General features: G+C 34.4%; 1 protein-coding gene across 1 annotated transcript in view; it reads right to left on the bottom strand.

Moving 5' to 3' along the window:
• The window catches only part of RASA2 (RAS p21 protein activator 2), a 110745-nt gene that overhangs the window by 11585 nt on the left and 71916 nt on the right, over window positions 1–27244 (bottom strand). Inside the window, exons 9-19 of the mRNA XM_054595596.1 lie at window positions 26290–26391; window positions 18824–18980; window positions 18237–18385; window positions 17472–17586; window positions 16625–16699; window positions 15797–15920; window positions 13158–13264; window positions 5861–5944; window positions 5350–5427; window positions 1796–1869; window positions 1115–1221 (exon numbers count right to left, since the gene is read on the bottom strand). Coding sequence (XP_054451571.1) covers window positions 1115–1221; window positions 1796–1869; window positions 5350–5427; window positions 5861–5944; window positions 13158–13264; window positions 15797–15920; window positions 16625–16699; window positions 17472–17586; window positions 18237–18385; window positions 18824–18980; window positions 26290–26391 — 1172 coding nt within the window. The remainder of the gene's footprint in view (window positions 1–1114; window positions 1222–1795; window positions 1870–5349; window positions 5428–5860; window positions 5945–13157; window positions 13265–15796; window positions 15921–16624; window positions 16700–17471; window positions 17587–18236; window positions 18386–18823; window positions 18981–26289; window positions 26392–27244) is intronic.

Raw genomic sequence — 27244 nt, 5'->3', positions numbered from 1 at the left:
ACAACTGCCCCCTATGAAGACATTTACTATTTATATGAAAATCAGGCAAGTGCTTTGAAAAGCTTCAAAAAGGAGACTTACATCTATATAAATAAGGTTGATTTATATGGGGGTGAGAGAGCTGTAAAAGACTAGGTTGACTATTCTGAAAATCTAAAAGGATTGTGTACTTTGATTACTTTTCAAGTATTTAAGTTCTAGCTTCACTTTGGAGAAATCAACCTGAAAACTGATGCATTTGTGGTATATATGCACAAGAAAGACAAAGGGGAAATCCAGCCTATAGATCCATATTCAAAGAAAAGATCTCGACTTGCTCTCAGAAGATCGTGAACAGTTATATAAATATTTGTGATATGTATGTATCTTTTTGTTCGTTTTTCAGGATTCTTGCTTTAACTGATGTTTTTTGGTTAAGTGAACATCTTTGGATCCTGATCACTTTAAATCAAAGGGATTCTACTGTATGTGATCTATGCCCTAGATACTAAGTTTTTGCTGAGAAATCAGAAGAAGCTAATGGCCTTCTGTGGATAAATAGTTGACCTCAAAGAATAAACTTAAAAGATGAAAATTTTAAGCATTGTGTCAGTCCACTGAGGGAAAAAATGGCCTCTCTGAAGCCCTCAAATCATACTGTAAAAAGACAGCTTTGTTTATACAGACAGACTATTTGTACTTTCTCAGAAGGCAAGTAATTAAAATTTCCATCTTTGAGTTAGTCTGCTCAACAGCCTAGAATGAACCTGATTAACTTTATAGGAATCACTATCTAATGGTATGACAAAATACTCTCATTAATTAGCTATTGATTCCTACCAATTTGGCTCTGATAGTTAAAGAAACTACCAAGTTCTAAGAGGTCTTGATGTTTCTTATTGATTATAACAGCAGTGATTTTTAAAAAACAGAGCATGTGTGAGAGATATTTAATTTGCATGGTGTCACTTGTCAAATATTTATTGCATTCTTAATGTGTGTGTGTATCACTGTGAGAAACTATAAACTACAGCAATATTAGTGAAAAGGTTAACTATAGTCACATTAAGCAACAAAAAGAAATCTTCCCTGAGAACCAGCAAAAGACCCCACAATAAAGCATACACACAACTACCTGGCTGTTTGTGGTAGGTGAGCTCTCTGCTTGTTAAGCAGAACCATCGTTTCTTGAAGTTCTTTTTTCCAATCCGAGTTCTTCCCTGAGCTCTTTTATACATCTCACTGCCAAAACAACAGATGTAAATATTTAGTTACAAATATTAAAATAGTTAAGCCCTCCCGCCAAAAATTGCCTTCATTTTAAAGTGTATTAAAAAAGTGGCATAAGATTTAATATTAAGCATACATAAATGTTTTTGCCATCTATAACTTTTGGATTTATTTTTGCCACACTAAGGGAAGAAAGCCTTTAATTAATTTAGTATTTATAACTGTGCCACCAAAAATTAAAAGGGCCAAGTGAGTGATTTTCTCCCTTAACTTCCCATGATAAGACTACTACTTTCAGAGTGAACAGTGCTGCTACTTTTCCAAAACAGTAACTCTAATTAGTCTAATACCCACAATTTCATTATATTTGCAAAACAACTCTAGGGACTGTATGGACAAGGAGCCATGCCCACCTGACACGAAGTTTACAGGACAGTGAGAGTGACTTACCTGATTGATGCTACACAGGCAGTTCTAGCAAGCACAGAACAAACACCCAGATTTCTCACTCCCAGACCCATGCTCTTTGTACTTACTCAACATCTAAACTAAAATGTGACTTTAATGTCTAATTTCATCAAATTACCCTTCTTTCAGGTGCACAGGCTCACTTGTACCACTGGACTCTTTAGTTTCAGTAGATGAAATTTCATCCAAAAACTAAATGGGGAAATAGGCAAATATTACACTTTGTATTAAGATACATCATAAATTCAGCTTATTTTAAATTTCAATGATAATAACACTGTGAAGTTCTTCATTATTAAGGAATACACGTAATTGTGATGCATAAAACAAAACACACATTTAATTGTAGAGGAAGCCCCTAATTTACAAATGACAGGTATTCTAAAAAAGTTTATTCTTAAATTACTTAAAACCCACCCTATATTTCCTTGAGAAAGAATTCAATCTATAATCCCTTAACTGTAGTTCTGAAATCTCTAAAGTTCTGAACAGAAAGAGATTTTTCGTTTTACTCCTGATTTACAAACTCATTTGGGTGTATAACTTAACCTGATTGGTGGAAGGCTATTTATAGTTTGTATTTATCTACTTAATATGAATATTCATACTTTGTGCTACATGAATGTTAATGTGTTCGATTATGACGTGCAACCCTACTGGGGGTATTATATGAGAAATAACATGTACCTTTCAAAGCTCTGAAAACTGAATTCTAAAATACTTCTGGTCCCAATGATTTTAAATACGATTATAAATGTCTATTAAAGGTAAGGGATCACCAGGGATCACCAAACTATGGCTTGGCAGGCCAGATTCAACCTGCAAAGTGCTTTTGTAAGGCTTATGAGTTAAGAAATTATTTTACATTTTTAAAGAGTTATAAAAACAAACAAACAAACAAACAAACAAGAATATGTGGCAGAGCCCTTATGTGGCCAACTAAGCCTAAAATTTTTAGTCACTAGCTTCTAAGAGAGAAGGGTTTGCTGACTTCTACTATAAATTGACTTTAGCCCCGAGAGTCAGTATTTCACAGGAATGGCTGAAGTACAGCTGTGTTCTCTGTAATAACCTGGAATCTAATCACAATTTATAAACTTCCTATGAAAAATGTAGGAATGTGATAGCTCAAGAAAATTTTAAGTACCATCTCTAGCAATGGTAAGCTACCCAGTGAACAGTATTCACAAATACGCCACCTTGACTTGTCAAGAGCTTCCTGGCATGTGGCTTTCATGGGAAAGAGAAATTAGTTCAAGGACCAATTCTTGTTCTTAGAGAAGAATTCTATTTTGTCCAATAAAGGAACTACATGTTTAGTCCTTGCTTTTTCCTTAATACTTTTCTGTGTTGTCTCATGTAGGACTTAAAAAAATAAAAACAAATTACATTCCAGTAAGAATGACATTGAGGCACCAGTGCCTGATGCAAACAGACTTTGTGGGCACAGCCATTTTCTCCTAAGACTGGCTGTGAATTACCCACCAGAACCTACACTTGGGGGGTTTCCAGTAGAATGTTTACTTCTAGTTTCCTGGAAGGAAATCTTTGCAAGTGAAAGAACAAGAGGAGACTTCCTTTTGTATTATATGTATGTGGGTTGGGTGATACAGAACAAGTATCTAAGGGAACTAAAGGTGTTTCCTATCATATCGTTAATTCTCTCTGGGGACCACCTGCTAATGAAGTGTAACAGATTTATTTGAATGTTTCATTTCTTAGTTTTGCTTGAAGGCACTGATTTGAGAAATATTATTTATGATAATTATTACATTTACTATTTATTGGCCACATTTATAAATACTGGGGGTGGGGGGGGGGATACAGTTCGCCAAAGTGAAGGAAAACACAATAATTAAGATGGACTATAGGCAAGGTGAATATAGTCCCAGTGTGCTCAGGGATGTCCTTGTCTACAGCTGTGGTCCCAACATAATCAATAGAACTCCTTTTAATTCTTAAAAGTATCCAGGTTTGGACATAAAATTACATGGTCATTCTGTTTATAGACCTGTCCAGGCTACCCTTTCTATAATCTGTGGGAATAGTACAGGATTCAGAGTTATAACCTATTTTATTCTGGAGCAGTGGTCAATGTCACTAGTGAGAACAATATGAAATGAGAAGCTGGGCTTCATAAGCTTTTGCACTTTATGTCATTGCACATATCCAGACTTAGCTAGTGAATTACAAAGAAAACCCTTATATTAGAGCAAAATATCTTATGCTAGTTTAGGAGCCTAGAACCAAATTTGAGACAGGACACAGACCACGGTAACGGTCTAAGAGAATGTGAGTGAGTGACTCTGGGCGAATCAGGAACAGACTAACCTCCTGGCACCCCTTACCTGCTTTCTCCACTGACCTTATCAACTCTACATATTGATTATGTCAGGGAAAAAAAAAATCAGATGCTACTATGGCCTAGGTCATTAAGAAATGGAAAAACAACCTTAAAACATCATAACGTTGCCAACAAAAGTCTGCCTACACTGTCCCACAAATGTTTCAACAACGTCCTATAAATAAAAGGGCAGCTTTCTCTTTGCTTATTCTTTTCAAAGAGTTTCTCTTCAAAAACCTTCAATGGTTGCTTAAAAAAAAAAATTTGGTTTAACTTGCGCTATTCCAGATGAAGAGATTCCAACTGGCTTTAATTTTTTAAATCATTTTAATTTACTGAGTCCCTGTAAGAATTTTAAAAGTACAAACACGTTTCCACAAAATATACTCTTGGCAATCAACTGTAAATCATGTTGTAGAAACTGAATGAAATCTTTAAAATTTGGCTTTGCTAATTTAAATTCAATAAATTATAGCTGTAATAAATAAGTTACAGTACTTCCTGCAAGCCAAGATTAAATATACTTCAAAACAATTTTTCTTAACAAATTTTTAGGGTATGACAATAATGCTACATTGTGTTTAGAATGATTCAGAACTAAAAACTCAAGAAATTACAGATCTTTTCAAGATACTCTCAGTTTCTGAGTATAGCAATTTTTGTATATTGTATGTAAGCCTTGCGTTAGGATATTTTATATTGTAGGCTTTTGTACATTTTAATTTTAGCAACTTTCCTTGAGTTACTACTGTTTGTCTCCATTGTTTATAAAATGTTCAATAATTCATGTATTTTTTACTATGGCAATTAAGTGCCTACTATACATCAGGCACATAGTTAAGTCCTTACCTCTAGACTAGAGGTTCTCGATCAGGGGCAATTTCTGTCCTTCAGGGGTCATTTGACAGTTTTGAGACACTTTTGGTTTTCAAACTAGGGATATACTACTGGTTTAATTGGTGGAGGCCAGAAATGTGACTAAACATTCTACAAAGTATAAGACAGCCCCTCACAATCTAGAATTACTCAACTAAACTGCCAATAATGCTGCCGTTGAGAAACCCTAATTCTACATACTTGTAACTTGTGTTAAGACACTGGTAATAGTAGCCACCGCTAAAACTCATTTAGGTGTTTTCACAGCTAAAAATACCATAGTTTTGAATGGGAGGAGAGAGGGGGGAAAAAGACAGCTTTGTTATAGTTGATGGATCGTTTTACATTATTTATTTAAACTGGAGATTAACTACTAGGAATACTATGAAATATTATTTCTCCAATGCTGTATGATAAGACATGTTAATATTTCCAGAACAAAACAATCGTACCTTTTTAACTGCTATAATATACCCTTCTTCTTGAAACATTTTGAAAAATTCACACATGAATGTCTCCTTGAAACTTGACTAAGAAAAAAAAAACACAGGATTTCATATATTAAGCAGAGAACTGAGACCAGTAAACTGTATTTTCAATAAAGCTTAGGCTTAAGACCTAAAAGGATTCAATCATGTATTTTAATAAAGTTATAGGGCTTGGAGCTGAAGATTTCCCTAATAGCTCTTAGGTGATTATGGTACAGAGAGATAAACAGGAGGCACTAGCATCGGTTTACCAGACCCTCTACCCCTCATAGATAAATTAGTTTAAATTAATCTGTCTTCTTTAACAGGCGACTAAGACGTAACATCTCTCTAAAAGACAGCTACTGCATCTGTACATACTATGTATTTTTGGCTTTGCTTTGTTTTTAATTTGGAAAGGAGAAAGGGAGAAGGGATCACAGAGTTGTACAATATTTAGAAGTGTGAATACAAAGCAAGAGACATCAAGACTTACCTTGCTTTTGGACAAACTACCACAGCTTCCCAAAGTCTGAATGGTTTTTGAGATAAGAGTTAATGTTCTAATTGTCTGTGGGTCCTAAGGAATGTAAAAAGGACATAAAACCCGTTAAGTTTTCAAAAAAATAGAATTTGTATAAAAAGTACAAAGTACAGAACAGAGTGAATGGACTATATTATTGCTTTTGAAACAATTCTCAAAAATGTTCATTCAAGGTAATGTAATTAAAATCTAGCAAAGGGAGACTTCTGGTCAAGACGGCAGCACAGGTAAACATGGCTCACCTCCTTGCACAATCATATCAAAATTACATCTAAATTATAGAACCACCATCACTCAGAACCATCAGAAATCAAGGTGAATGGAAGTCTGACAACTATGGAATTAAAGAAGCCACATCCATCCAGACTGGAAGATGTGGAATGGGCTGGTTCCATATCCATGTACGGTAAATAAATTTCCAAAGGGATCTCTCAGGAGCAAGGAGTCCCAGCCCCTCACCAAGCCCCCCAGCCAGAGTTCCAGTGCCAAGAAGATAAGTATCCATAACTTTTGGTTGCAAAAACCAGCTGGGAATGAGTCAGTGGAAGGAGCTTCTGGAGTCCCAAGCAGTTCTTCTAGAAGAACTCACATATGGACTTACTCAGACTCACTCCCTCTGAGCTCCAGCACTGGGGTAGCACCTTGAAAGACACCAGTGGCACACAGGGAGGAACTAAAGAGTCTGGCATCAAGGCGAGAGCTGGGGGACAGCTTTCTCCCAGGCAGAAAGGTGGGCAGAGGCCACTGTCCCTTTTGTGAACCCTCCCCAGAACCACAGAGCCAGCAGGTGGATGCCATATCTGAGACTCCATCAACCTGGCTAACACTATTTGCCCTGCCCTGAGGATCCCGTGAAGTTCTGTCCCACCCAACTTACAGCTGTTAACAGTGGCTTTTTCATATGAATGGCTGGTTTTGGCTCATGCTTCACAACTTCCTATAGCCTCTCAAGTAAGCATCAGCGAGCCTCAGAGAGCCCCCAGCCCCTGTATCTCTTGCAAAGTGGCCCTAGGTTCAGCACTAGCAGCAGCCAGCCTAGATTTACAGCCTGGCTTCACCTGAGAATCTCCAAGCCCAGCACAAGAGGCAGTCATTTCAGATTGCTTTATAGCTCAGGCAGGGTGCCCTCGGGCAAACACAGGTAGGGCCTGACCTTGACCTGTACCACCCAGGAAACTCCAGGGCCTGCGCACCCAACAGACAACTACAGACCACACTGGAGCACCACCACCCTGCCCCTGTACAGCTGATCTTCCATGGAGGACGGAGGTTGGTTGTCAGTGGTCACAGCCACTCCTTGCCGCTGACTCGCTTGGGTGAATCCCTCCCATTGGCCTGTCAACAGCAGCCAAGGCTCAACTATAGCAGGAGGGTGTACTCAGCCCACATGAAGAGTAACCAGCCTGGATGATAAGGGAGACTGTGCCAGTGGCCTCTACAGGACACCTACTACATCAGGCCACACTACCAAGACAGGGAGTCATAGCAGCTCTACCTAATACATAGAAACCTACACAGGAAGACTGCTAAATTGAGAAGACAAAGAAACATGGCCCAGATGAAAGAAAAGATCAAAACTCCAGAAAAAGAACTAAACAAAATGGAGATAAGTAATCTATCAGATGCAGAGTTTAAAACACTGGTTATAAAGATTCTCAAGGAACTTAGTGAGGACCTCAGCAGCATAAAAGAAGATCCAGTCAGAAATGAAGGATACACTAATTGAAATAAGTAACAATTTACAGGGAAACAACAGTAGAGTGGATGAAGCCAAGAATCAAATCAATGATATGGAATATAAGGAAGCAAAAAGGACCAATCAGAGTAACAAGAGAAAAAAAAATTTAAAAAAACCGAGGATAGTGTGAGCAGCCTCTGGGACAAGAGCAAGTGTTCCAACATTCGCATCACAGGGGTGCCAGAAGGAGAGAAAGAACAAGAAATTGAAAACTTATTTGAAAAAATAATGAAAGAAAAGTTCCCTAATTTGGTGGAGAAACTAGACAAGCAAGTCCAGGAAGCACAGAGTCCCAAACAAGATGGATGCAAAAAGGACCACTCTATGACACATCATAATTGAAATGCCAAAGGTTAAAGATAAAGAGAGAATCTTAAAAGCAGCAAGAGAAAAGTAGTTAGTTATCTACAAGGGAATTCCCATAAGACTGTCAGCTGATTTCTCAAAAGAAACTCTGCAGGCTAGAAGGGATTGGCAAGAAATATTCAAAGTCATGAAAAGTAGGAACCTATAGCCAAGACTGCTCTATCCAGCAAAGGTATTATTTATATAATAGAAGGATGGATAAAGAGCTTCCCAGACAAGAAAAAAATAAAGGAGTTCATCATTACCAAACCATGATTATATAAAATGTTAAAGGGACTTAATTTAAGAAAAATAAGATCAAAACTAAAACATTAAAACTGCAATAAACAGTTATCAACAAATGAATATAAAAAACAAACTAAGCAAACAAGAACAGAGATAGAATAATGGCTATGGAGAGTGTTTCAATGGACGCCAGATGGGCAGGGGCTGTTAGGGGTATGGGTGAAGAAGTAAGATGATTAAGAAGTACAAGCTGGTAATCACAGAATAGCCACGGGGCTGTAAAGTACAGTATGGGAAATGGAGTAGCCAAAGAACTTATATGCATGACCCATGGACAAGAACAATAGTATGGGGATAGCCTGAGGGAGTGGGGGCATGCTGGGCAAGGGGGGAAAATCGGGACAACTGTAATAGCATAATCAATAAAATATAATTTTAAAAAATCTAGCTAAGGATAGGCACAACTCATTGGACTAAGAAATAAAGAGACTAAAGAAGCTACGTGTAACTGACAATTCCTCCCGAAGTAATTATATGTATGACATGTTACTTCTGAAAGCCATAATTTAATCAATATTATATATGTTGTTCTGTACAGTATGGCAAATTGAATTACCTAACAAATTTTATTCACTTTGGAAATGTCAATGGCATCTACTTTTTTCTACCTTATAACCAAAAATAGCACCAATTTTCTGTACTCAACCCTTCTCTAAGCATATTCAATAATTTGCAATCAAGTCTTTACGCCACGGGAGCAAAGACCCAAATTCAGCTTAGGAAATAAGAAGTCACCCAGTTCATGTAGGATCTTAGCAGAGGGTAACTATTTAGGTCTATTATCCAAGGTGTTTTTCAGGCTTGTCTATCAGAAAGTAAATATAAGTGAAATTGACTAAATGGTGTTCCTTAATGAGTACTTCCTCCTTCACTTAAAAAAAAAAAAAAGGGCCAACCCCCCCCCCCCCCCCGCCTTGAGGTATAATTTAAATATACTGAAATGAACAGATTTTAAATATATATATACAGGTTGATAGGTTTTCATCAACCCATACATCTGTATAACTGATTTGCCTATCACTATATAGAATATCTCTGGTTTGGGTATTCAAATAAAGAGTATCTTCCATCAAAAGACATACTCAAGAAAATTTAGATACAGAAATGCTTTGGTTTAGTTTTTGGTCTACATTCCTTAATATTTTAGGATTCCCACATTGAAAACAGGCAGTAAATTGACAAAGAGATGACCAGGAAGTAAGGATATCTGGAAAAAAGGGATATCTGGGATATGATTAGTATTATGTATTTATGAAACATTTTCATGCTTTGTTAATTCAGAAATATTTAGCTCAACATCCAGGATTCCATTATATGTATAAAAGGTCCCTATAATTGTCTGCTGTGGAAGAATATTACAATATTTAACAATGTGCTAATAAGCTGAATTTGAACTGAATTTCACCAAGATTTCCCTGTTCAGATTTGGTTTTAAAATTAGTGTTTTATGTCATAATTTTCCTGAACAAGGAAAAGAGAAAAAAAGTATATTTATAGTTTCTGCACATCAGAGGATTATGTACATTAACATGGCCCTCACTGTTCTTTGACAATCATCTCACTGAGCTGCTGTTGATACCTGGTGAACAAATAAGTTATTCTAAATTTTTTCTCTGCTACCATCTGCCACTGTTATTTTACGTAGATAACCAGTACCTCAGACATCTGACACCTAGTGCACAGCCTGGCACTGGTATATATTAGATGCTATGTAACATTTATTAAAATCAACTAAAATGTTGACTCTCTCACACCTTAAAACAACATTTCCTATCCTTTATTCTTTATATTAGGTTGAACCATATGAAATCACCATTATTTAACTCTTTCTGATATATAAAAAACAAAACAATTTCATATAGTCTACCATATATTTAAAAGGAGGAATTATTCTTTTTCTCAAGGTTTACCCCATCACTTTTTCTTTTAAAGAAATACTTACTGAATCCTTTACGATATTGATCTGTTATTAGTAAGCCCCTTTCTCTTTTTAATTACTCCTTCTGTTGGTCCCTTCTTCTCTATTTAAACCACATATAGGTTTTCCCCTTTTGGAAAAGACTAATCATTTGATGGGTTCCCTCTCTGAGCTACCATCTTTCACTCCCAAACATTACTGAGACTCTACTTATCCTAGAAACTGTGCCATGTGCTTGGGTTACAAAAACTTGAAAAAGATCTAGCCCTTGCTCTTACAGTACTAACAGTGCACAGGCAGAGACTATAAACAGATGATTATAAAATAGTCTGAGAAATGCCATGACAAAGAGAGCCACAGGGTACTATAAGAGAGGCACCTGCCCTGGCCCAGTGGCTCAGTTGGTTGGAGCGTCACCCTGTACACCAAAAGGTTTGATTCGCAGCCAGGGAACATACCTAGGTTGCAGGTTTGATACCCAGTGGAGGCATGTATAAGAGGCAACTGATCGATGTTTCTTTCTGGCTCTCTCTTCCCTCTTCTGTACCACTCCCCCCACCCCATTCCTCTCTCTCTAAAATCAATAAAAAATACATCATTGGGTAAGGATTTTAAAAAATTAAAGGGAGAGAGAGACAGACAGACAGATGGACATCTAACCTAGACTTGAAGGATTAGAGAAGTCTGCCATGGCTGAATTTTACACGGAGCTATAAATGAGAGAATGGGAGATATGGTGAGAAGGATGGTTCAATCCTTTTTCACTCCTACCATGAAATTTCTGGAAAGAGTGGCCTATTGTGTCAATGTTAACATATGTTTTAAAATTAGTGTTTTAAAAAAAATTATTCATTCATGTGGACATGACTGAGTTTGCCCATGTATTCTAGTAGTAGGACAAGCCCACCTTTGATATTATTTCCTAGGTAAAACTACGGTTACCTATTTATTCTATAATCTTCTGCAATCTGATTTTCTTCTTTTCTTTTCCTCTACTAAAACTGACTTCTTGAAATTCAAAGAACTGCTAAATGTAAAATCCAACAAATTTTACTTGGCTTCCCTCTACAACCACTCTATAAATTTCGGTGTTGGTCTTGACAATGACATCACCCACAGGTTCCTGGGATCATTTGTTCTCAATTTGTATAGTATGAACTGTCTACAGTTCTAACTTGGTACTAATCAGGTGCTACTTTTAGATTTATATATGTAGTTTTAGACTATGTATTTTATGTATTTCCCCTATTTGCCCAATTAGAGTGAACGATTCTTAAAAAGAAGGACTTTATTGAAACATCTGTTACAGGAATACACAAATCCAAGTCTGAATACAGGCAGGGCCACAAGTTCAGAGATAGAAGTTCTATTTCTGTCCAGAATGCTGCTACCAAGCTCTTGCTTTTCCCCAAGTTCAGTGCAGCTTCATAGTCATAGAAAGGACAGCATGTTAATAAAAGGTTACTGGCCCATTCTTGGCTGCAGCTACTCACAGGCCATTTGTCATTTGACAAGAAAGGGTATGTTGCTGCCATAGCAGCATGGTCCTGTTCAGCTCTCAAAGTTAAATGAGTGGCCAATGTCAAGAGAAGGAGTGGCCTTCAGAGCCCAGTTTAACTGCAAAGCCCACAGGTCCTCTACATATTGTATCAGTCAGTGAGTTTCCTACGGGCAGGTAGAGCTTTCCCATCACTGTCTCCACAGTGCTGAGCACAGTGTCTGATACATTACAGATGTGCTCCAACATCTGACTGTCTAAGAGGGGTAAGCTCACAGACTGGGAAGACTGAACTAGAATTCTGGTTTAATTCAGTTCAAACTCAGTGACAGCAAATCGTAAGTTAATTAGTTGTTTGACCTTGGCAAAGTTACTGAATTGTGATTTTCTTATCTGAAAATGGGGATGATAACAAAATTTACTCACAGGGTTACTAGGAAGGCTAAGTAAGTTAAAACATAAAGTACTTAAAACAGAGTCTAGTACAAAGTAAGCACTAAATAAATCTTGGCTATTATTTTTTCTAAAGGTTTTATTTATTTATTTTTATAGTGAGGGGAAGAGAGAGAGAAAGAGAGGGAAAGAAATATCAATGTGTGTTTGCTTCTCATGCAACCCTTAATGGGGGCCTGGCCTGTATCTGAGGCATGTGTCCTGACTGGGAATCGAATGAGTGACCCTTTCATTCTCAGGCTGGCACTCCATCCACTGAGCTACACCAGCCAGGGCTTGGCTACTATTATTTGTTATACAAATCAGCAGCAAAAACAATTAGATAAGATCATAAACTCTCTGGGACACAAAAGGTTAAAGAATCAGCAGAAATACACTATATGAGAAGGAAACAAATAGGAAAAATGAGGAGTTTTGATGTGTTAAGAAATGTAAATCTATATGGTACAGACTCCTGTTTAAGTAATTAAATAGGTCTTCACAACAAAAAGTTTACATGCTTTTAAAAGGTTTTAAATTTCATATAATTACAGTATCATCTCAGGTAAATAAAAAGCAAAAATATGGAGAGAGCAAACAAATTCTGTTCCAATAAAAGTTTCTACATCTGTCAGAAATGAGCCTCTTCAAATTTCTGTAAGATTTAAAAGTGTCTTCAAGGTTAAACTAAACCTATAATTAATTTTTTAAAAACTATTAAGGAAATTTACAAACTTACACAATAGCAGATGGTAAATAAAATAAATCCTCTTTGTACCCATCACCAAGCTTCAACAATTAGCAATATTTTATTACTTTGTGTAATCTCTCTTAACAGCAACAACAAAAAAATAGGATTTTCAGCCTTCTCTAAAAGACTGAAATGTCCAAGAAAAATGCCCAGTGAATTTAAGAAAACATAGCCAAGTGAAACTGGCTTATTTTATCTTTTTTTCCATTTTAATAAAAATAAATAAAAATGGAATAAAGCTTTGAGGAAAACAACACTTACTGGATGATGAGGTCGCAAATGAAAAGTATGAGGTGATACTACGGCTACAGCAAAGAAACGAAGAAATACAAAGCTGCTCACTGCAGAATACTGAACATGAGGGTCATCTGCAGGAAAAAAATGGTGAAATGTCATGCACAAAAACACTGAATTAAAAAACGAAGATGATAAAGTAAAAAATGTAAACTAAATAGATCAATAAAAGTTGTCTAGTAAGGACTGAGTGGATGAAAATGATAGTAATGATTATGACTAAATTAAAGGAAAAAATTCTATGACTAAAAAAATTTGAAAGAATTAAAGAATGAAAGACAAAGCCACTAGGTTTTCAGAAATATTTAATCTGGAAAAATACTTCTTTCCTCAATCTGTAAGAAGAGACTCTTGAAATCATAATAAAAATAAAAATAGTGTCTAGCACTACCTAGTGGTAACATGGAATACCTTAAGACTTGGTTCAGAGAGTACTGTCTTAATTTTCCCCTCAAAAATCTTGATAATATCAAACACTATTTAATAGAAACAATTAGGCTGAAACCTTTACTTTTCAAAAGCTATCCATATTCCACATAAAAATTCAAATGAATTGGAGACAACTTGTGGCTTTGATCACTGACCTACAGCTTTCGATTCAGACTATAGTCAATACTTAACCCACCAATCAGATGGTAGAGAAGCAGGTGGTGAGGGCAAGGATGTCAGGATTTGGTGTGAGTTTTAACTCTTATAAGTCACTCAATAGCTAGTCACTGATAAGTTATTTAATTCGTAGTTCTTTAATAATACTTGCTTCTCACTCATTGCCTCCTCTCCCTTCTCAACCCATTTTCTTCCCAGAGTGAAAGGAATAAATAGGAAATTATAAAAATATTTTATGACAACAAAACTGTCACTACTGTTGTCTATTAAGGATATGAAGACACATTAATATTTAAGCCAACAGAAAGTCAAAGAGATACTTTAGCATTTGTAAAAAAAAAATCATAAAATGTTTTAGATTTATATAAACAAGAATTAAATAGATCAAGCATATTTAAAGCCAAGATCAATGAGAAGAGTAGCATGCTTTGGAATAGGCCAGGCCCAGGTTTGAAACCCTGCTTGCCCATTGGCCACGCTATGGATCTTGTGAAAGTTACTTAAACTTTTCTGAACCTGTTTCGTTATCTACCTAAGGATAGCAGTAGCTGCCTCATGTGGTATTGTGTAGATGAGAGTAGACATAATGCAGGCTAGCATGTGTCTGTTCTGTCATTAAGCATTTGATGTGGTTGCCATAACCTAACTCACTAAAATATAATTTTAGTCACCATGTCTTTCAATATGTTAATGTCTCTGTTCCCCTTATTTTTTGTTGCAAAGCTAGATATAATATACTTATTTGAAGTTAATTGTTTATGACTTTACTATAATCAGCAAAGACATCTAAGCCTGAATTAATTTACATTCTAGTTGGACAACTCAGGCCCACCACTTTAACAATGCATACATTTAGAGGACGGTCAGATAACTGCACACGCACGTGCATATACACACACTAAAAAATCCACGATAAAAGACCAAAATCTCTTCAGATGTTATAGAAATAAACTCAAGGTTTCACAGAGCTGGGTAAGACTGATAAACTTAAGTAGCTGCCTCATCTCCTCCCCCTTCCTCTTATTACAGGCAGATCTGGAAAGACAGCTATAGCAAGTTTATTTACTTATCAGAGATGCAAATAATTAGAATAATTCCAAGTATTGACAATCAGAGACAGCAACTCTTAATTTTATTTTTTTCTAAACAATTTGTTTCTAAACAAAATCTTGACATTGCTGCTGTGCAAAATTAAAACATTCCAGCTACTGACATATGCATCTCAAAATTCTATGTATAGTACAACAGAGATGTTTTTAATTTCTAAAGCCATATCTGTAAAAACCTATCACCACCAAAACCTTATCATTATCAAACTATCAAATCCAGTCAGTTGTATGGAACTAAAAGATTCTCACTCTTCGAATGTATACAAGTGGAAAAGGGAGGTGGCACAAATAACAAAGGTGTATCTCACAAGACCTGGTATAAATGTTTATTTATATAATGCTATAGTTCTAAATTTTACCTTTTAAAAAAATAGTGACTTTGATTTGCTCTTTGTATAAAGTTGTCATTATATATATTTTTTGTAGAAGAATATTTTTATTCTAATTTTTTCCATTTTTAAACATTATTTTTTTAATTAATTTATTTTTCCAAATACATTTGTCTCTGCCTTCCCTCCACCACTTTCCCCTGCCCCCTCCCCCCTTAGCCTCCCTCAATCCTTCCCCACTTTGATTTTGTACATGAGTCCTTGCTATATGTTCCTTGACTTGCAACCCTTCCCTTCCTTTTCCCCTGCCCACCCCTCCTTCCTTTCCTCTTGTCTCTGTTTAAAGTTGTCATTATATTGAAATAAAATGAAATGTTTTGAGACTGTAAGAAAATTAGATCAGATGTTTTATTAAAAAGCAAGAACTATTTTGAAAAATTAAGTAAGACTGTGCCTATAAGCCATACACATTTCACATAAACCAAATACATAGTAAATCTACAAAAAAAATAAAATATTAAAAAAGAAATGGCATGTTTTAGTAATAATATAAGGCACTTACTAGGAAATCTTTGAGTAGCCATTTGCCTCAGAGAATAAAAGATATCACACATAACAGTGGGGCAGCTCATACTTGATTTTATAATTGTATTGAATAACTTGTCTACATAGTAGCGTAGATTTTCCTGTAGGATTTAAAAAGGTAAACAAACACTAAGTTTTTGATTTTTACACATCCTGAATAGCCTTCATGGAAAAAAAAACCAGCAATGAAAAAGAGCTCTATTAGGCAGTCACTATCTGGTTTCTAAAGTTCTGCTTCCCTTCTCTAAATTCATTCAGCTAAGGGACAATTTACATCTTGACCTAATTTAATATATCAGATTTAGAATAGCTAGATATGAGGTGAATGTATCGAATAAAATGCACAAGAAGCAAGAAAGTAAAACAATCCTAAGGTAAATTAGGAAAATAACTCAGATATGCAGGCATATAGCATTGTGGCATTGTTGTCTACCTCAAGGAAAACCTGGGACTAACACAACAGTCTTTTCCCAGAGACAACTTTAAATACCGGTTGACCAAGGCATTATGCTACTTAATTTAGCCTGATCAGTTTGAACCTAAAGGACTGACCAGAATGGGGCTGCAACCAGATAACAGCCTTACTCCACCACTGTTACTAGAGCGAAAAAGAGAAGATCAAGAACAAAAATGAAGTGAAAGCCAATGAAAAGGTAACAATAGTCTGTGCTACTGATGGTATGGGCATTATGTAAAAAATAAAAAGCACTGCTTCCCTCCATATAGCATTACTACAATGTAAGTGGGACACAGGTTTACTTTTAAGGCCAATTTTAATGCAGTTATGAAGATAACAAAGACTTACCTTATTATTTTCTACATTATCTCCCTCTTTCAATTTAATAGGATCAATTTCACAGGATTTTGAGGATTCGCATATCTGGAAAATAGATTAATTTTTCATTGAATACTCTTTTAAAATATTTGGCAAAATGAAAATATTATTTTTATGATAATACAAATTAATTATAAAAACTTGTAACAAAGTTTAAAACTCCCATCCATAGATAATATAAACAGGCAGATCTGGAAAGACAGCTATAGCAAGTTCATTTACTTATCGGAGATGCAAATAATTAGAATAATTCCAAGTACTGACAATCAAAGATAGCAACTCTTAATTTTATGAAATGTTTCTAAACAAAGCCTTGACCTTGCTACTCTGCAAAATTAAAATGGGTCAGTTATTGACATATGCACATCAAAATTCTATGTATATTACAACAGAGATGTTTTTAATTTCTAAAACCATTATCTGTAAAAACCTATCACCACCAAAACCTTATCATTATCAAACTATCAAATCTAGTCAGTTGTATGGAACTAAAAGTCTCACTATTTGAATGTATGCAAATAGAAAAGGGAGGTTCCCAAAGAACTATATAAAAAATTCTCATGTATTTGAAATTCTAGCTAAAACAGAAACCCGGTAATAAAGAAATAATTATGTATATTATACCACACATGTCCTTTGAGTAAATATCCATTGATGAAAGAATAAATAATCTATTTTACTTCTAAAGTGCTCAGTCTTATTCTTTCAATAATACATGAATGGATATATCATTCTCATCAATAGAATACTAAATGAAAGAGATGCTATAGTAAGTCCACATAAACTATTATTATGAATACATATATTCATTCCATACCTCATCAAGAATAGGCTTTAATGTTACTTTCAGATAGTGCCCTCCCACTATTTTCATCATCTCATCCAGACATCGGGTAGCCAAAGAATTTCCTCTAAAAATTGTGTTTGCATCTCTGAAATACAAGTAGAAATAAGGTGAAAACAAGTGTAGTAAACAGAGGTCCTCAAATCAGAAATATGAGATACCTGACTTGGTCATATAGACAACTTTAGTAATTTTTACCAACCATTTAAAAGTTTGCTGCCATTTGAATTTTCAAACTTACAAAAACTACTTATTGAAAAATATAGGAAAATACATTTTTTAAAAAAGCAAACCATACTTACGAACTACAAATGTGGGGCGCGCGTGTGTGTATATAAAACAACAGGTAAGACTACGACAGGTATGGGAAACCACCCAATTATTTTTATAATGTCACACCTGTGCACATAAGGGTGATACATATAGTCAAGAAAAAAGGAACTTCTGACTTGGTATTTTATTTGTAACTTGCGAATCATTATAATAAGAGGCAAAGACTAGTAATTGGAAATTTTGACATCAAGTAAAAAGAAAATCCGTCTTTAGTTGTTCAGTTTACTGTTGGTGGGTACTGTTTGCTAACTTAAAAGGACTGCCTTTATTATATGCTAATCAGTTCTTTTTAGACTATGATACAGTAAAGATGGTCAATACAAAAGAACTAGGATTACAAAAATAGTGTGACAAATTAAGGTCCAAATACAACAACACATAATTAACATTTAATGTAACTCTTACTGTGTATCCTTCAAGTCTAATTCAGCCACAGCAGTGGCGAAAGGAACAAGCTTATCATGGTGCAGCAATAGTCGTACAAGGGGCAAAACAGCATCATTTTTATCTCGACATATTTCACCCAAAATGTAAGCAGCTGAGGCAGATATTGGCTGGAAAATAAAAAGATAGAAAACAAGCACAAAATCAAGGAAACATTAACTAAATGTTCAATCACCATGTTGTAAAAGTAATTCAAATTTGTTCATTAACTACAAGAGCACATAGTGAAATCAGGGGCTGTAATTGGAATCACAGACTGTAATTGGAATCACAGTTCAAGAGAATTAAATATACATACGTGTATATAGAGGTAGGAAAAAGTAGGATTACAGCAATTAATAAAGCAGGTTTGTAATAATTAATAAATTGGTAATACAAGAATATGCTCTTTTGCATATTCACAACTGTAAACCTACTTGTGCCTACCCCTGTATATATTATTTTTTTGTTGTTTTAATAAAACTTGACACTCTGAAATCTCCTCCTCATCATTTACTGAATTACTCTGGCCTTTTCATATTAAATTATAATTAAGATTTTTAAGGTACCTGAACATCTGGTGATTTTAGCAGCAAAGTTTTCAAAGGACCATAGTACTCTGAAGGAAGCACATAGTCTTCTGTATAACATATATTTAATCGAAGAGACCCCAGATCATCAGTTTTAGATGACTTGTTTCCATTGTCTCTTGGTTGTAGCAAGTACCTAAAGTAAAAATACAGTCAATTCCATGTGATGGTAATGAGCATCCAAGCCAGTGAGGTAAATAAACAGCTGAGCTATAAAAAACTAAACCCAAAAGTCAACTTAATATTTAAGATAAGGGCACTTCATAAGTAGCAGACTTTTAATCTTCAGAGGTTTAATATTGGTTGTATATTAACCTAAAAACTATAAATAGATTTTTATCCAGCAAAAGAAAGGTATAGATACTACAAAAATTAAGATCTCAAAGGCATTGTATAAGAGATTGATTAGCTTGCTGGTTTAGAAAAAAATAAAAAACATTTAAAATCCAGTATTATCAAAAATAATTTTTTTTACCAACTAAATTTAAGAAAGATACATTTGATACAAACAGTTAATACATCCTACACAAGAAGGCATAAGCGATGTTGTTGTAAAGTAAATCCTATATGTAAAAATTTGAATTTCTCTTTTAAAAAGTTAGCAATTGAATGTTTAAAAATAGATTTTTATACTATTAAAGGAGTAACTGTAACTACTGAAAATGTTGAAGAAAAGGCAAAAAAAAAAAAATAAAACAAGACATCTTTAAACATCCATGTAAAGAGAAATGTTTAGAAATCAAAAGACACTTGTAGGACCAAAACCCAAAATCTAATACTTACTTAAGACTTTTTATCATAGAAATTTAAAAATACATACAAAAAGTAGAGAGAGTAGAATATTGAACCTCCATATACCCATCACCTAACTTCAATAGTTACCTCAAAACTATTCTTGTCTCAGTCATACTTCTACTCACTCCTCTCATCCCACTAATGCATTATTTTAAAGCAATTTCCAGGTGTTTTATAATTTCATCTATAAATACTTCAGTCTATATAACTATATATATATAAAAAAACTTTTTAAAATCATTATTACCAGTCAATATTCAAATTCTCCCAAACTTATCATAAACAGTTTTCTACACTTTACTCAAATCCAAGATCCATGAACTATAATTGGTTGATAGCTTAAGTTTCTTTATTTTTATTTTTTGTTTGCTTTTATTGTATTTTTTTCCATTACAATATAGTCCCCTTATACCTCCCTCCTCCCCACTATTACCACACTGTTGTCCATGTCCATGAGTCTTTTTTTCTTTTTTGCTCAATCCCTCCATCCTTTACCCTCCCCATCTCCTTTGCTGTCATCCTGATCTCTATTAATGAGTTTGTCTCTATTTTGCTTGTTTGTTCAGTTTGTTCATTAGATTCCACATATGAATGAAATCATATATTTGTCTTTCTCTCACTGGCTTATTTCACTTAGCATAACGTTCTCCAGGTCCATTCATACTGTTGAAAAGGGTATAACTTGCTTCTTTTTTATGGCCAAGTAGTTTTAATCTACATTCCCTTGACCCCTACGAAATCAGGTAGTTGTCTTAATAGAATTTTCTACATTTGCGATTGTATGAACTCTACCTTTGTCTCCATGATTATCACTTAACATGTTATTTTGTCCCCTCTGTATTTCTGTATATTAGGAGTTAGAACTAGAGTCTTGGTTAGACTCAGATTTGATATTCTACCAAGAACATTTCATTGATAGTGATGTGTAGTTCCTAGTACTAAGGGGCACTAATATCTCATTGTTTCTCTTTTTGTGACATAGCATCATTGATGATCACTGCCTAGCATCATTCATCTTCACAGGTTGCAAAATGATAATTTTATAATTCTATCTTTTCTTATTATTTATTATCTGGAATGCTTTCTATAAAGGAAAGTCAGTAGTTTTGATGTTTATTTCTGAGGCTTATCACTTAGGGTCTCCCTAACAGACTAACTTGTTGAAAGAGAGAGAGAGGGAGGATTTGGTAGAATATTATTAGCTTTGAGAAAGACAGGATTAAAGACAAAAGAAACTAGAGAATTGACCAAGCAAAATTTAAAAGATGAGGGGATGGCAGTAGAGGGAGAAGCAATTATACTGAAATTATATTACTACCCACAAAAGAGGAATTCCTGTCTCAGAAGACCAACTTTCAGAACTTCTACTCTCTGATATGAGAAGTAATGATTTAAAGATTTCCTAAGGAAATAACTGCAAATACGTCTGTTAGCAAAGGTAACTCAGAAGTACCTTTAAGAAGCTCGGAAGTACCTCTAAGGGAAGTGTAGCTGACTGACCACCCATCATCAGGAAAAGGGCATTACTTCGGGCATTTCCCCCAATCAAGTGTATGTTCTGTAGCCTTGCGAATTCAGATGCCTGGTTTTACCAGCATCTAAAAGTGAACCTGAATTGCAATGACTGAGCAGAGACTGATATATTTAAAGTAAGGGGGCCAATTAGTAAATTTATGAAGAGAAATACAACAGGCAAGTGACAAAAATACCTGCACTTTTTTGTGACCAAAACATTTTATTATGGAAATGTTCACTCACAAAAGTAGGGAGAAGAGTGATATTGAAAAGGAACACTCTCACCACCGCCCATGCACTCATTACTCAGCGTCAACAATTATGATTTCTCACGGTATTTCATCTCTATCCTTCCCTTCAACTAATATGTTTTTTAATTTATTAATGCTATTTTAAAAGTTTGTTTCATTTACACACTTTTACCTACTGATAAGCTATTTGAAAAGCCAAATTATCATAAGGTACTGTGGTGAGTAAAGAGGTATCACACAAAGACTTAAGGAGCCTTAGGAATCTCTCCGCTAAGACAATAGTTTCGCAAAGGAAAACAGTAATGCCCCTAGAGCAGGAATCCCCTTTTTCTGCAGTTGTCAAATAGGCAGTACCCACCTATGTCTGCCTCTTTGGCGTGCTTTTTTATTCTAACATTCCCCTTCTATTTTAACTAGTGTTTTCCATATATGGTAGAATAAAATTATTTGTATTAGTTACAACCTGGTTCTTTCTGCCTCCCTGAGACTGAGCATACAGATCTTAAACAGGGTCCCCATACTTGGGTCAGATTTCAGACTCTGTTTTGGTTTGTTGTATAGAAATCTTACTCAGAGGGCAACTTTAATTCCCTTATCTCCAAATTACTGGAGAAGGGATTATGCCTTAAGCCACTGTTATGCTTATAAAACTACAAAATACCCAAAACAGGTCTACAGTACTAACTGGCATGTTCTGTGCAGGATTAGGAGAGTGTTTTGCTGGTTATTAACTTTTATGCAAACACTATTTAGGATGCTTTAGGAACTTCAGAAGGGCTCATTCCTGCTACCCTTTATAGGCTTGTCTCCTGGGGGGTTTTTCTTTGGCAGGGTAAAGAATTCCTATGGACAAAATATCTCATTCATGTCTACTCGAAAAATTGTTTTCAATATATGTCATTGTTCCACCCATTCCCTTGAAAAAAATCATTTTTTTCCAACGAGTAGAGACCATTTCAATTTTCTTTTAAATGATATTTTATAAGCACGGGGCACTCAAATCTTTGCTGACAGCTTAAAACAGAATATTTTTGAGTTTTAAACATATTTAAAAATATGTATGCCAAAGTACAAATTTATTATAGTACATTGGTTAAGAGCACAGGCTTTGGAGTCAGAGAGTTTGTTTCAAATGCCAGTTGTGTACCTAAGCAAACTGCTCAGTCTTTCTGTACTTGTTTTCTTAATCTGTTAAATAACAGGTAATAATAGTGTCTAACTGATTTAATCCTTACAACAACTCCAAAGAGGTTACATAAGTAAAGCATTTAGAATAGTGCCTGGTACACAGTAAACACTATGTAAATGTTATTTATATAACATTTATATACATCTAACTGTTACAACTTAAATATATAAATAACTATAGATAAATGCAGTTATTTATATTATCAATGTAAGTGTGAATTATTATTTTAAAACACTGTTACAAGAGACTCAATTTTAATCCCCTGAAGGATCTCTTATAAATTACGGGATCTTGTATAAATCAGAACTAAAGAGAAAGAAACCCTCCGGATTTGTTAAATAAAGGGTATGTGGCATGCCTAAGGTCCAGGGATGCAAAAGAAGAAGAATCTCAAATATATTTTCTTCAGTTTTTGAATAAAGTGTTCCAGTTTGAAAGAGTAAGAAACAGGAAATAAAGATAAATTTTAACTGAAAGTGTAATTAACTCGGCAAATATATTTTTCATTCACAATTAGAGAGGCATAAAAGTAATCCTGTGCTCTTAAGAGTCAGCAGTTTGACAGCCCCTTAAGAGAATTAAATATTAGCATTTGAAAATTTTTAACCACAAGGTCTATATATTAACTGAAATTAAGGTAGGCAGGCTAAAACTACAATTATCGGTTCATAATACTATATAAGCTGGAAAATAACTGTTTAAAGGAAACTCTACTAATACTTGAATGTTATTTCTTGTTCCATAAAGATAACCATTATCAATAGATTTTTACTAAAAATAAATTAAAGATTAGGTGCTAAAACTGGCAAAGTAGGAAACCAACTCATCTCAAATAAAATATTAACCTAGTTTTAAATATGTATAAGTACTTTATGTTGAAAAAAACCCCAACCATTTATTTTATTTACTATTTGAATCTTACTTTCAAAATTAAAAGTTATAACATGAAAAAATATTTATACTTATTTTCTTAATTTACATTTTTACAGTTTGAATCCTTTGGGGGAGGTGAATTATTGTACCAATCTGTATAGTTACAAAAGGGCTTTACACACATTAAGTTCTCTGACATTGAAGTAACTGGTGAAATGTGATTGAATTAGATTATCTAAGATTCTTTTTATTTATAACATTTCAAACAATGGAATACTGGTGCAAAAAAAAGGATGCAGAAATTCTTTATGTATTGATGTGGAATAATGGTCATGACACAGCAGCAATCACTGTAACAACGAGAACATGAGTTATAACCATGGTCACAGCACTTGCACCTTCCTTCATGCAAACTCATTTCATCCTTTAACAACTTTGGGAGGCAAATACTACTTGTATTGCTCTCATTTTATAGCCAAAGAAAGCAAGGCAAACAGGTGGAATAACTGGTCCAAGGTCACACATTTGGTTCCAGAGTCCATACCCTTAACCAAAGATAGAAAGACAAATATTTACTGAGGTTCTACTAAATTGCTAAGTGGAAAAAACAAGGTACAGAGCAGTATACAGTATATGTCCATTTGTGTAAAGAAAGGGAAGGGATACATATATATTTGCCTGTACATAATATTTTCAAAACTCAAAACAGTGGCTGCCTCAGAAGAAGGAAACCGATTACCTGGGGCACAGAGGCAGGTGACATACTTTTACCTTTTGAACTGTGAACCATTAAGTATATTACTTATTCAAAAAGTCAAATAAAATTCTATTATTTACAGAGATTCAAGTAAAAATCAGCTAATATCAACACTAACAAGCTAATCCTCACATTTCACAGAATTTTCAGAATAAAGAACAAATATAATTACTAAGGAATTGAAGAGCCAAGAAAGGAATGGGAAATGATTGAATCATGTTTGATTTCAGAATAAAATTAAATTGCAACCATCAAAAATCAGTTTTCTGAAAAGGACTAACAGACAAATAGTAGAAATTATGTGAAAAATCAAACTGAAGGTTTTAAAAGATTACTGATCATTATTCTACATCTTCATTAATATCAAGGTTAGAAAGAAAATGCCTGAAATCTTGGTAAAGAAAGCTTTTCCCAAGTGTTCTTGCAGTTACCATCCATCCCACAAGGGGATGCTATAGCTCTACAATTGACAAAGGACACTAAGAGTTTAATAATTTTGACTTAAAAGAAACGGCATTTTTAATTTTTCTTAATTTCCTTACATCTATGGGAATATGAATAAATTAGCAGCTGTTTCTATTTCATGCTAGATAAATGTTAGCACTACACAACTTTTGTATACTTAAACTTTGTGGTAACTTACACTTTTGGTAAGTTATCTTTGAATATTTTAAAATACTATTGGCAAAGGAAATCTACAGGAATAAAATTAATTTGTTTGTTAGTGTTTTATCATCCTGCCAAGGTAGCTGGACACAGTTTTGACAAATTTAAATGGCCTGACTGGAGATAGTCGTACTTAAAGTACATTGCAAATTTGCTTTGAGGGACTCTGGGAGGCACACCAACTTACTCTTTATTTTTGTACCAAGTAGTCTCACATATAATTTTAAAGACTTAATAAACTGAGTTAAAAATTTTTCATTTTAAAATACGTGGTGCTTTATGGAAGGTATAAGAAGACGTGGGGAGGGAAGGTGACAAATGTTTGTCAATTTTTCATAGTAACTAAGTTTAATCCCCCCCCCTCCGTTCTGTGGATGCATTTTAGAAACATACAAAATGCCACCATAGAGACCAATAAGTTTTAGATCTGCATTAGTAACAGATAAAAAGAAAATTAAAATTTTGAGAGTCTAAAAATTAGTTTTCAAGGGATAATTGCTTGAGGACAACAGAGTCCAAAGTGAAGAATGAATGTCTGATGGCCAATCAGGACAGACAAGCTCTTTCAAAGACAAATGATATTGGTGCCCATGGTAAGAAACATCTAAATGCTTAGTTTCAAACTCTTCTTCCAGGCAACTGAAACTGAGTTCTAAAAATTACGTCTTAAAAGTTTGGCAAATGAGAAAAGCATGTTTTTTACACTCTGTTGAAACCCAAGTTTAGCACGATTTGTTAAGTGCTGTAGACAGAAGAAACAGTAGCTGCACATCAATTCTGCTATGAAAACTAACATCAATTTAATATCCACACATTAATTTTAATTAAACATCAGTTTAATGTCACTCTTAGAATCCTAAAAGGTAGAATTAATCTTGTGACCATTCTCAAGCCACCAGAGCCCCTGAAAAGTGTATTAATTGAATGAGCTCAACAACACCTAGACTCAAGACATTTAGAAAATAACATCAGGCCATCTGTAGAGAATTTCAGGCGGGTGTGGTGAAGGAAGACCACTGGTTAGACCTCATAAACATCCAGTTTTCATGACCGTTAATGAAGCTTCTGAACTACAGATGTTGATTTGTGACCAAGCATCTTCTTACATGGGCTACTCCTATGTAATGTTTTAAATGTTTTCCATTTTCCTCTTTGAGATAGGAGTTAGTTTTTGAACAGAAAAATATTCCCAATTTAGTTCTTTTATCTCAGTATCAGTGGCCAAGTCATAAAACTATCAATGTACTTATATTTCTGCAACAGTAAATTAACGACCAAATCAATTAACGCTAATGACTTTTGGCTTACTCCATTACTAATGTAAAATATGCTTACAGAAAACATTTATTTGCATGTACAGTATATTAAAGAGAGTTCACTAGAATGTTTGTCTTCTTACCAAGCTTGATGAGGAGTATCATTCCTTAACACGTTCACAGGAACCTTAATCTCGCCTAGGAAAATATCTTGGACCAGGTTTCCGTTGTTCCACAAGTCAATCCTGAAAATTTAAAACTGGCTTTAATTTTTTGCAAACAATATTTAAGAGAGCACACACCACCAAATAGCTTGAAATTACTTTGATTTGTCTTATAGCATTAATTTTACATGCTTAAAGGATGTTAGCATTGTCATATGCCTCACTAAACTAAGAGAGCAAAATACTGCAGTAGCTTTTATTTATAAGCACAAAAAGTAACCATTTTAAATAGTCTAAAACAAAACACTTAAGGAATTTAGTTTCAAGGTCTAGGTTTTATTTTAACCTGTAACAATAAGGGCTACAGAGTTACTTTGTTGAATTTGATCAAAGAAACCAACACAAGACTATAGTTTCTTTCTCAATTAGAATCAATTAATATGTAAAGATAGGTAATTTAGAAAAATACATTACCTGGTCATTCCAAACGTGATTAACACACCCTTTAGATGAACACACTGTTAACACCACACCTATACATGCATTTACAGAAACTCCCCTTCCCAACAGCATAGATATTTAAGATTTAGGAAATTGCAAACTTCAAACACATGCACCTATTGAATTATCTTATAAGACTTCTTACCTCACTGAAATTTCTGTTAGACAGCAGATATGTTAAGAAGAATAAAAAAATTATTTCTAAATAGGCTAATATGTAGTTACTTTTTTATATATATATATATTTATTTATTTTGCATCCATTATGCTATGATTCAGAAATTTAAGGAGCAATTAAATTTGGAAAAAATTAAAAATATAATAAAATAGGTAAAAATTAATCTCTTTATAAAATAAATACATTTTGACTATTTCTGGAAAGAATCAGATTTTGTAAAGATAATTTGATTTAAATTAGATGCAAATTAGATGG

Source organism: Pteronotus mesoamericanus, unplaced genomic scaffold (genome assembly GCF_021234165.1).
Source record: "Pteronotus mesoamericanus isolate MK-2021 breed Mesoamerican mustached bat unplaced genomic scaffold, CSHL_Meso_final scaffold_54, whole genome shotgun sequence".
NCBI lineage: Eukaryota > Metazoa > Chordata > Mammalia > Chiroptera > Mormoopidae > Pteronotus > Pteronotus mesoamericanus.
The sequence above is the reverse complement of the archived record's forward strand: the minus strand, read 5'-3'. Positions and strand labels throughout refer to the sequence as shown.